Genomic DNA, 11436 nt, shown 5'->3' with positions numbered 1-11436 from the left:
ATATATTTTAAAAAAAAATACTGTTACAGACTATGTCAGCAGAGGCTGAACCAAAGGGGAGGGGGACTGGAGAGTAGGTAGAAATTGACATTTATTGACTGCCTCTCTCCTAAGCTAATAATCTCCTTTAATCTTTACAGTAATTCTATGAGGTGGGCTTTGTTATTCTCATTTTATAGATGAGGACACTGAAGTCCTGAGAAGTTAAAGCAAAAGGTCACACATTAGTAAGTAGCAAAGCTGAAATTCAAACAAGGATCTAACTTACTGCACCAAACCTCTGACCCACATGATGGACACTGGGCTCTGGGACTCTGGCTGTCTGCCTGTCTATGAGGAAGCTGGACCTAACACAAACACATTAACTCCCGGGTTTCAGAAGACTATAATTTCCCTTTACCCTCTCTACCCACAGGTCAAATCTACTGCAGAAATTTATAACCAGAAAATGTGTCAACTGAGGCATCAAAACCTTATTAAAGAAGTTATAAGGCAGCAGCATAGTTTATCTAAGCAATGCAGGCATATAAATTCTATCCCATAAGAACCAAACCAAATAGAAAAGATTTCCCATAATTATGCATTTAAAATTTATCAGAATTAATCTCTTGATAAGTATATTGCAATTAATATATATGACATATATATTCTGGCTATATTTTCTCAAATTTGCTGAAGAAAATGAGAAAACTTTATAGTCCAAAATGAAATAATAAATAGTATTAAACAATAGTACCTAGCACAATATCTTGCATAGACTAGGCATTCAACAAATTAACCAAATACACGGACCTATATGTTTATTTTAGTTATATCTAAGTACATGTTCCTTTATTACTGAGTAAACCATTAATAAGCACATACACTCACACACAAACACACAACTCCCCCCAAAATTACACATACTTTGTTGATACAGAGTGTTTCACTAGGCAAAACATCTAAGAGTAAGAAAATAATACTATTTAGTGTTTGCATCATGAAATGTTTTCTGAAAGAAATGAGATTCTGTTAAGACTGTGCTTAAGGGAGAACAGGATAAGAAATGCAAATACAGGCCTGGTGTGGTGGCTCAGGCCTGTAATCCTAGCACTCTGGAAGGCTGAGGTGGGAAGATCTCTTGAGCTCAGGAGTTTGAGACCAGCCTGAGCAAAAGCGAGACCCAGCCTCTACAAAAAAATGGAAAAATTAGCCGGGTGTAGTAGAGCACACCCATACTTCTTGCTACTCGGCGGCAGGCTTATACAGGAATAACTCTTGAGCCCAGGCGTCTGAGGTTGCAGTGAGCTATGATGCTGCCACTGTGACCTAGTGCAAAAAAAAAAAAAAAAAAGAAAAGAAAAAGAAATGCAAATACCTGTGAATAAACAGACATACACTCACCAGAATAAACTAAATCTTCTCAGCTAGAAAGGCCAATGTCTAGAATTTGTGCATATTCAAACTTTGCACTTCATAAGAAAGGAATACATGACAATAAAAAGGGAAGTAACAGAACTTACTCAGAAATAAAATTTCAGCATTTATAGATTTGGCCTAATAGGATTAATATAAGTTTGGCCTAATTTCCTATATATCTACTGATGATCTGGAGGTGATGAAGAACTCCACTGTAATATATGAATGGTATGGTTTAGATGTAAGTGTATTAATATTATAGAAATAGAAGGTGAAATATTTTAATCCCTACTGTAACTTCCCATTAACTAAAATAACTCAGTCTCCAATAATTTAGAATAAATAGGAATTTCTCCTAATATTTTACTAAAATTATCAATTTTGTTGATAATTTAAATGCTAACAATGTACTTTATGGATGAAATGTTTTACTTTCAAACCATAAACCTCAATATAGAGATGGTACATACAAATAAGAAGTACAGATTGGCAAATTTAAAAATCATTAGGACAAATGGCCAACAGATACATGAAAAAATGCTCAACATCACTAACCATCAGAGAAATGCAAATCAAAGATCACAATGAGACAGCATCTTACACCAGTCAGAATGGCTATAATTAAAAAGATAAAAAATACTGGATGTTGGTGAGGATGTGGAAAAAAGGCAACTCTTAAACACTGGTCATGTGAACTAGTGCAGCCACTATGGAAAACAGATTTCTCAAAAAACTAAAAGTAGAATGACCATTAGATCCAGCAATCCCACTGTTGGGTACGTACCAAAGGAAAAGAAGTCAATATATCTGCACTCACATGTTTACTGCAGCAGTATTCACAATAAATTCAATGTTTGATAGCAGAGCAGGGTGACTACAGTTAAACAAATATGTACTATACCCAGGGGACGGGCACCCTAATACCGACTTGTTCACTATGCATTATAAACATGTAGCAAAACTTCACATGTACCCCATAAATTTGTACAAATAAAAAATATAAAGAAATTTAAAAAGTTAAAATTAAAGTCAAAATCATTAGAATAATATCTCCTTTATAATAAATGGGTGGCACATGGTAAACAAGTCTAAAATATACAAATCCCATATATCATTTTGATCACTAAGTCTTTTGTTTTCCCATTTACTATTGCTTCTTTGGTCGTTTCAGCTTCCATTTACATCTCAAAATGACAACAGTAAGAGATATAGGACAAAAAAATTCATATATTCAACTACTTTTTATACATTCTTGCTAAAGTTTTTGTAGGAAAGAAAGATATAATCATTAATGAAATACAGCATACAAATGACAGTCACTCACTGATGTAGTTAATAAAAAACTATTAGAATAAAAGATTTCCTAAAATATTTGTTTGAATCTCAAATGTTAAACATACCAAAATATTATAACCGGCAATCCCCAACTTGCAAAGGTCAGTATTTCCAAAATTCATTTTTATATACTAATTGATTGGCAGTCATAAAATATTTTCTATTAATATTTTAAAGGGCTACTAAGTTCCCAGGTCAATCTAAAAAAGCCCATATGGCTCAGATCAGACTTGAAATGTAAAATATAAATCTGATAGTAATATTTTCCCCACATCAAACCAACATTTTTAATAGTTTTTTTTAAATCCTGAATTCAGTTAACAATTATCTCCCTCAAGAGTTTATCCACAAAAAGGGGTGTGGGTCACCAATTCTGACAGATTTACCTAATGTCCTTTTCATTCATAAGTGGCCTGCAGGATAGAAACTTTCTGTGGTGAAAAAACAAGTATGGCATTACGAATTTCCATCATTCACTCAATGCCATTTCATGGCATAATCTTCAAATTTATCTGGATGCTCATAAATAAGTGATTTTTAAAAAATATCTCATAAGATCAATGAAAAGGGCAGAATTTACAGTATTTTACCAATCCTCTCCTGACCCCATTACCCCCTATTGTCATTCAGAGCCTAACTGGTTTTACAGGCCCAGGTTATTTTTCATTCTCATCTCAAACTTCAGACACAAAATGTTCAGAAATATCCATAATTTTAAAAGTTAAAGTATAGGTTATTCACTGATTAATTCAATTAAAATGAACGGACTACTGCAATCACATATTTCTGCTGAACTTTTATCCTTCATACTGCTTTTTTAAGACACCAGCAATTACAGGATGGTGAAAGATTTCCATAAACAAACAAACAAACAAAACAGAGAGAGAGAGTAAAATACTAATGGATAAAAACAGAAAAACTTTCAACTTACTACCTTCAGGAATGGGGTCTAAGCAACAATTCAATTAAGAAAGCAAGTAAAGGAAAAACATGTAAAATAATAATAGTAGTAACTTTCACACCAAGTATGGCAATCTCTAAATTAATGTAATTAAAAATGTTTAAAGTCTGGAATGACTAAAGTCGTTAATAAAAACATGAAAATATTATGACATTTATCTGAGAACACACACTAAAAAATAGCTCTGTTACAAAGTTACCAAGTCACAGTTACAAAATATAAACCCAGAAGATTTTACAGTGTGAGGGAGAGGCATATTGGTCTCACTCTTATCAAAAACCTGTGAATCAGATGGAGAGTAAAACATGGTTCCAACATGGGAAAAAAAAACCAACAAGTCTGTGTCCTCTTATCGAATAAGCAATATTAGAAAAAAGGAGACACAGGGAAAAGAGACCTGCTAGTGTAGCTGCCCCTCCTAGACCAAATCAGAGACCTGGGTTTGAGTTCAGGTTCTACCAAGGACATCTTCAAATGACTTTGGGCTTTCAACTTCTATACCTATTAAATGAGATGGTTAGGATGGTCAGAATCTAAGGTTTCTACCAGCTATAAACCTATAACTCTAAAAGCAGCTCCTTTTTAGGTTTTTGGACAATTAATTAATAGGATATCATGCTTTTCTGTCCATTAGTAAAATACAAGAAATTAATCCAAACCATAAAAGATTGTACCCAAGCTACTGCTACAAGCATGGCAAAGCTGCAATGTAACAAAGGAGAAAAAAAAGATAGTGCATTCAGCATGTACTAGTGCTAAGCTGAAACACAGCCAACTGGTATGTTTTATGAAGCTACTTATAACTCCAGTTCAAAAGCCCAAATCATAACCCAAACTGAATATTATCATGAAGCAATATCTAGGTAATTCAAACAAACCAATTAGTGAAAAATCAGTTTTATTTGATGTAGAGAAAATAGGATTATTTGAAAATTTCACTGGTTTTGGTATTATATAAATACATTCTGGTTTTAGATACAGTAAATGCAGAGTTAGTAACAAGTGATTTATCATAAGACTTTTTTATACTTGGTAAGAAACTAGTATATTAATTACCTATATTTTAAAATGACAAAAGGTTTATACTTTAGACAAAGAGCTTTATATTATTTTTACATCAAAAGTATAAGTACATTAGGAAATAATATGGATTTTTAAAGCAGTTTAGAGCAGCCAATAAACATCTAAACGTTTAATAATAATTTAACTCAGCTAAAATAATCTATCATTAACACAGAAGAGTAGAAGACAGAATTCCTCAAAAATACTTTCTCTACTTCATAAAAAAATCACTTGGTATATCATCACCACCATCTTTTTCAATAAATACTTATTAAACTTTTATATTATGTGCAAAGCATTCATATTAAGGTTACATGAAATATAAGATACAGCTCCTACAGCTGAGAAACATGCAGTCACATTAAGAAACAAGGTATTTTGGGGCCAGGCATAGTGACTCACACCTGTAATCCTAGCACTTTGGGAGACTAAGGCAGTAGGATCACTTGAGTCCAAGAGTTCAGGACCAGCCTGAGCAACACTGCAAGACCCTATCTCTATAAAAAATAGAAAAATTAGCTGGGTGTGGTGGCACTCCCATACTGTCCCAGCTACTCAGGGGGCTAAGGCAGGAGGATGGCTTAAGCCCAGGAGTTTGAGGTTGCAGTGAGCTATAATGATGCCACTGCATTCTAGCCTAGGCAACAGTGTAAGACCCCATACCCGACCCCCCAAAAAGAAAAGAAACAAAGTATATTTATAAACACAATAAACAGTATTTTCAAATTCGTGTTATCAAATGTCAAATAATGCATTCTGTAACTGGGGATTTAAAAAAAAGTGTCAAATAAGTACAGGCAATAAATGTTAATTTAGAATAAGAAAAGCCCAACAAGGGCTAGTTGGTCATGGCAGTTTTAGGTAGAAAGGCCATAAGCTAGGTATTAAAAGAAGACTTGATGCTAAGCACAGAGAACACAAAGAAACTACTTTCTGTTCTTTGGAAACTTATGCTCTACCTTATACTAGAAATGATATTCCAAAGCAAGTACTACTTCCTACCTCCACAGCTAGTGAGAAGGGTCATCAAGGAGATTACAGAGCCAGGTGATAGAGAAGATTTCCTTGGGGAAAGTTATGGTAACAGGGGCCCGTGCCTTCAAGGGAGAAGGGTGCTTGTCCCATACATAAAGCCTGGGAGAAAAGGCTTCAAAAGACCCCTTGAAGAGCTTGATATGTGTGGCAAGCACTTTGAAGAATCTACTGACCTGGTACCTGATTCATCCTGGGAAAATCAAAAGGATGAAAAGCTGGATGAATAGGCACGTGAGAACAAGAGAGATGGCTGAACTGGAACCACTACTACAGTTTTCGCAAAGAATGAGGGCCCCCTGTGGACCAAATGTGGGCCCTATGGGAGAGGGATGGAGCAAGCGGCGGTGGGGTCACACGGGTCCCTCCAAGAGGGTTATCTGGAGTTTGCACAGACCTCAGCAAAATGAAGACGGAGGTACTGCTGGCTCCCAGAGGCTGAGGAAGAATGCAGCACCACTGTCAAGGAACTTGAGGTGAAAATCTCAAGCAACTGAGGTGGGAGTTAGAGGATCTACAAGTAAAAGAATGAGCTTTAAACATCTAGCTTCTTCACTAATCAAGTAAAACTTTGCTCCTCCTCTTTCCTCTCTTCCCTTCTTCCTTATCCAACTTTGAAGGGGTCAGAAACCCACACTGGCAAGACAAAGGAGGAAGAAGAGAAAAGCCAATGATGCTCCCCTTCCACAATTATTGGCCTCCCCCTTGCAACAGACAGAGTGAGAGTAATTATGAAAGCAGAAGCTTCATCTTTATTGCAGGTTCAGTCTGCAGTTTTTACTTGTTGACACCGGACAATTTAATAATGAAGTTGAGATTCTGCAACTTAGTTACTAAAGGACGATTTGTATTATCAAAGTCATCTAAGAGCAACCAGGAAAGTTTGTCCATGGCAGAGGATGAACCAGCCTCACAGAGTAAACTGAAAAGGTCAAAAAAGGGGAGAAAAAGTAAATTGAAAGTGACAGAAATAAAGCTCTTTATAATTATGTCCCACAAGGCCTGCTTTTCAACCTAATGCACTAAAGCGTAAACACACTGGAGGGTACGGAAATACACGAATGTGGTTTTATAAAATATAACTGAATCCATCCAGCTTCTCTGCCTATTCTGAGATGGTTCAGATATTAACATTTCCAGAAATATGCCACAACGTAGCTCAAGACCGGAATATTAATTCTTAAAACTTGACATGAGTGACCTAAATATGCTAGCCTCACTTTAAAAGGCAGAGACTGTGTCTTGCTCCCTGTGGTAGCTCTAACGTTGAGCGAAGTCCCTCTTACATAAAAGGTGCTTAAAGAACTGCTGTTCTTCTTACCATGAGGAGGCTGCTGTGTTAGGCTCTTAGGAAATATGATCTGAACAAATACATAAAGCCACCCTCCTTTTTAGTTAAAAATATACTGAGCTTTACTATGTGCAAAATTATAAAATAGATTAATTTCATGCCTGTTCTTTCATAGCCAGCCAAATCTCTGAAACATGCATACTGTATTTTCAGTACTATACTACAATGAAGAATAAATGTGAAACCTTTAATATTTGACATTCGAATAGGAGAAAAATGACTATTGTATATATTTTTAGAGTTTAGCAGAAAACCCTCAAAAACCCCACTATCACATAATGCTATTAAATGCAGAATTTATTTTATTTTAAAAATATATTACCCATATTTTATTAACACTTTGTTTGTTGGCATATGTCTTTTCAGTGCTAGCCTGAATTAAGAGCCTACTATGTGCCACATGCAACACACTGTCTTGAGATAAAACTCTCACCCCACCACTTACGAGTATTGTGACCTTGAGTAAGTCACTAAACCTTAAGCCTCAGTTTCTTAATCTTTAAAATAGGGATGATAAAACCTATCTTAGAGAATTGTATTGTATGTGGCACATAGCAGGCTCTTAATTCAGGAACTTGAAGTGAAAATTTCAAGCAACTGAGGTGAGAGGTAGAGGATCCACAAGTGAAAGAATGAGCTTGAAACATCTGCCAAGGCTACATTTAAGCACTGAAGGTAGATTACCATCTAGCTTCTTCACTAATAAAGTAAAACTTTGTTGCTCTTTCCTCTCTTCCAACAGTGTGTCAAATTCCCAAGGAATGCTCTTAGTTGTAGTGCTGCTATAATGCTGACAAGTTCTACTGACTCCTTTCCAAAAGAAATAAAATACAATTTTCATGGTTACCTTTATAATGTCCAATTATGAAATATAAGCTAGTGTTAAGTTCTGACCATAGTTCTACTAACATACCTCTGCTGATAAGAATTTATTAATAAATTCTTCACCAGGGAAAACTCTATATAGCAGATACTAGTAAAGTTTGTAACAGTGTGTATGTGTATGTGTGTGTGTATATATATACTCATGATGTCATGTTTATGGTATGGTATTTACAACTTATTGTATGTCATTGCAAAATTTGACAGTTTTCAAAATGTCAAATAAGGAAAGCAAGATTTATTATGTTTTCAGAAACTGAAGGGCATTGGCAGCAACAGAGTCCTATTATCAGATTGTTTCATTCTCAGGCCTTAGTAAATAAAGGCAAGAGATAGGAGTGGGAAAACCCCTAGATATTTCAGTATAAGTCAGTGGTTCTTAATATGGGATGATTTTGCCCCCACTACCCTGCCCCATCCCGGGAAAATGTGGTAAAGTCTGGAGACATATTTATTGTCACAACTGCGGGGGGAGAGGAGGTGCTACTGGCACCCACCGAGTAGTGCCAGGTACGCTGCTAAACATCCTATAAGGCACAGAATAGCCCACAATAACAATGGAATTATCCTGTCCAAAATGTCAATAGTGTGATGTTGAGAAATCCTAATATGTGGGATTAAATGTCTGAGGCACTTATCAGAGGGGGTGGAGTGTTTAGAGACTGTAACTACAAACAAGAAATCAGAGTTTAACACCCAGTGAAGAGTAGGTGTGGCCCTCAAGGGGTGTGAGAGCACTGGCCTGGGAGCATCCTGCTGTCTCATTAGATTTGAGGTGGGTTGCATAACAGGATGATGTGATAGCAGCTTCCATTCAATACTCCCATCTTTACCAGTGGTGCTGAACTGTTTTTTCTGATAAAAGAGCAGGAAATTGAAAAAGTATAAGTAGAAAGGAACAAAGTTTACTGAAGAGAGGAGAAACAGCTTTTTTATTAAACAGTACACAGTCCCCGTACCAAATTATTGAGTGTTTTATTACTTACAGCAGGGGTCTAGAGGGTTACAATCTAAAATAAGAACAATGGGTGTGTGAACACATCATAAGAGAAAATCAGAATAAATATTCATGTGTTTCATTCTGGACATCAGTATTCTGAAGATCAAACACTATGTATTGTAGGAAGCCTGGCTTTTAGCCCCATATGTGTAAATGCTCTGATAATACACCACTATTGTTCCGTCCTAGATCTTCCTTTCCCTGAATTTGGGGACCCTCTGTCACAAGAGCAAATAGAAAAAACTGGACATACAACAGCCTCTGAGATGGTGCTGACATAAAACAAGAACCAAACAAAACAAAAAACAAGGGAACCTCACAAAATGTTTCCTCGTTTTGAATGGCTGAGTTTTACCACTATGCACCTGCACCTTTTTTTTTTTTGCACCTTTTCTTTTGCTCTTCCATTTGCTTCTTCATTCTTTAGTTTTTTCATGTTATTTTTCTTTCAATCCTCAATCACATTTCTTCACTAAAATCTTTTTACCCTCTTTTTCATCCCTTTTTCACTCCTATTTCCCTTCTTTCCTCTGGTCCAATTCTAATGTCTTATTTTACTCTCTCAAAAGTGCCAACTAGTAATGGAATTATACAATGAGAATTTTGGAGTCAAGTCAGGCTGTAGAGGCTATCTTGTAGTAAGCCCCACAATGCCCACCTCTCTTCAGCATACTGACACTCCTAGCAAGTGGTTAGCAGACTCAGCTTAAACACTTTAAGGTACACCACATCTACTAACTTTCAGCAACCACAAATCACTTCCCACTGAAGCATTTATTGCTAGATTGCCGGTGAGATCTCAACAGAGCAACATGATGCATCTGAACTGCTTTCGCTTCACAGACACCAACTCTTTCTCATTATCAACATTCACTAAATTTGAAGAAACGCTCACTAACTTAGGTGCCATCCTAAACTACACTTGGCCAAATTTGCAGGCTATTTGCTCTTTGAAAAGTATATTTTGATAGACTGAAACATTTAACCAAATGCAGACACAGTGTGATTCATCTAATAAGCCTTGTTTGACATTTTGTCAGGATGAGGAATGACTCATTAAATCCCCAAAATGGCATGCAAGGTATGTTTTACTCTCCTACATTCCTGTGAAAGTTTATTCTCCTCTTAACTAAGTAACCAATAAAAGATACTGATTAATTCTGAGGATTTCAGGTCATATTAGGTAAATACGGTACTGTACTTCATAAGTACAGGGGAGCGATGCCTCGTGGAGCCTTGGCAGATGCATGAGAGCAAAAGTAAAGTGATTTGTTACTGTGGAATAAAGGAAGTAAATCCTAATTTGTTTGGTGCTGGCTTACCCCTAAAGGGCAAGGAGGTGCAAGGCCCATAAACTCAGCCGCGCCGCTGTGCTATCTAGTTTAAATACGCGTTGCCAGCGGTCCACCGAAGTTTGCAGGGTTTTGGAGGTAAGACTCCTCCGGCTGTTGCTTCTCCCGAAAAGCCCCCTTCGACTCGCCCCCGGGACAGGCGCGCTGCCCCGCCGGCGGGCAGGTGAGCCGTGAGCGGCCCGCACGGGGTCGCAGCCGTGCCCGCCCCGCCGCCGCGCCCCGTACCTTGGTGAGCTGGGCGATCTTCTTGCTCATTTTCATGTGCATGTCCTGGCTGTAGTCCATGCTGTGCCCAGCCAGCTGCGCGGCGGTCGGCGAGGGCGCGAATTTGGCCGCCCCGGCGGCCGAGCCGCCGTAATAGTGCTGCTGCCAGCTCATGCCCGGGGTCGCCATCTTCCCCACAGACCCCGGCCGGGGCACCTGTCCCCGCGCTCGGGGGGAGGCCCGCGGAGCGGCGACGTCTGGGAGGCAAGAGCCGGGGCGGCCGCTCCCCAGCCCGACACCCGGCGCCCCCCAGCCTCAGCCGCAGGCGCCCTCCCGCCCGCGACCCCCGCGGTCACCCCCTTCCAGGGACGGGGCGGTCCCGCCGGCCAGGAGCCGCAGGGACAAGGGCGCGGGGCGGACGCCTGGGGTCCAGCGGCGGCGCCCCGGGGTCGGGCCCGCTCTCGCCTGCAGCTAAGCCCGCGCCGGGCGGGGGCGTCGAGGGCTCCGCGGGTCCCGCTCGCGGCCGGCACCCGGGGCCAGGCGAGACGGCCGCAGCTGAGGCTGCGGAGGGAGGAGGAGACGGGGCGGGCCACAGCGGGAGAAGGCGGGGACATGGAGGAGGACGCGGGAGCCGTGGAGCCGCCGTTACCAGGACGCGCGGCCCGCGGAGCGCGCGGGATCGACGACGTCATTTCCCCGCAGTCGAGCCCCGCCCCGCGCCGCCGCGCCAGCGCCGCACCCCCGCGGCCGGCGGGGGCGCCCCCTAAGGGCGCACGGGGGCGGCGCTGCGCGGGCTTCCCGCTCTGGCAGGTGTCCTGGGAGTTCGGGCGCGGGCTGCAAGCCGGGGCGCCGAGCGTGC

General features: G+C 39.8%; 1 protein-coding gene across 1 annotated transcript in view; it reads right to left on the bottom strand.

The window, feature by feature from the left end:
- The window catches only part of FAM184A (family with sequence similarity 184, member A), a 126202-nt gene extending 114975 nt beyond the window's left edge, over positions 1 to 11227 (bottom strand). The window contains exon 1 of the mRNA XM_012650543.1: positions 10599 to 11227. Within this exon, the coding sequence (XP_012505997.1) occupies positions 10599 to 10766 (168 nt within the window). The 5' untranslated portion in view covers positions 10767 to 11227. The remainder of the gene's footprint in view (positions 1 to 10598) is intronic.
- Positions 11228 to 11436: the final 209 nt, after the last annotated feature.

The sequence above is a fragment of the Propithecus coquereli genome, unplaced genomic scaffold (assembly GCF_000956105.1).
Source record: "Propithecus coquereli isolate 6110/MARCELLA unplaced genomic scaffold, Pcoq_1.0 Scaffold331, whole genome shotgun sequence".
Classification (NCBI taxonomy): Eukaryota; Metazoa; Chordata; class Mammalia; order Primates; family Indriidae; genus Propithecus; species Propithecus coquereli.
Note: the sequence above shows the minus strand (reverse complement) of the source record. Positions and strands in the feature narration are given on the sequence as shown.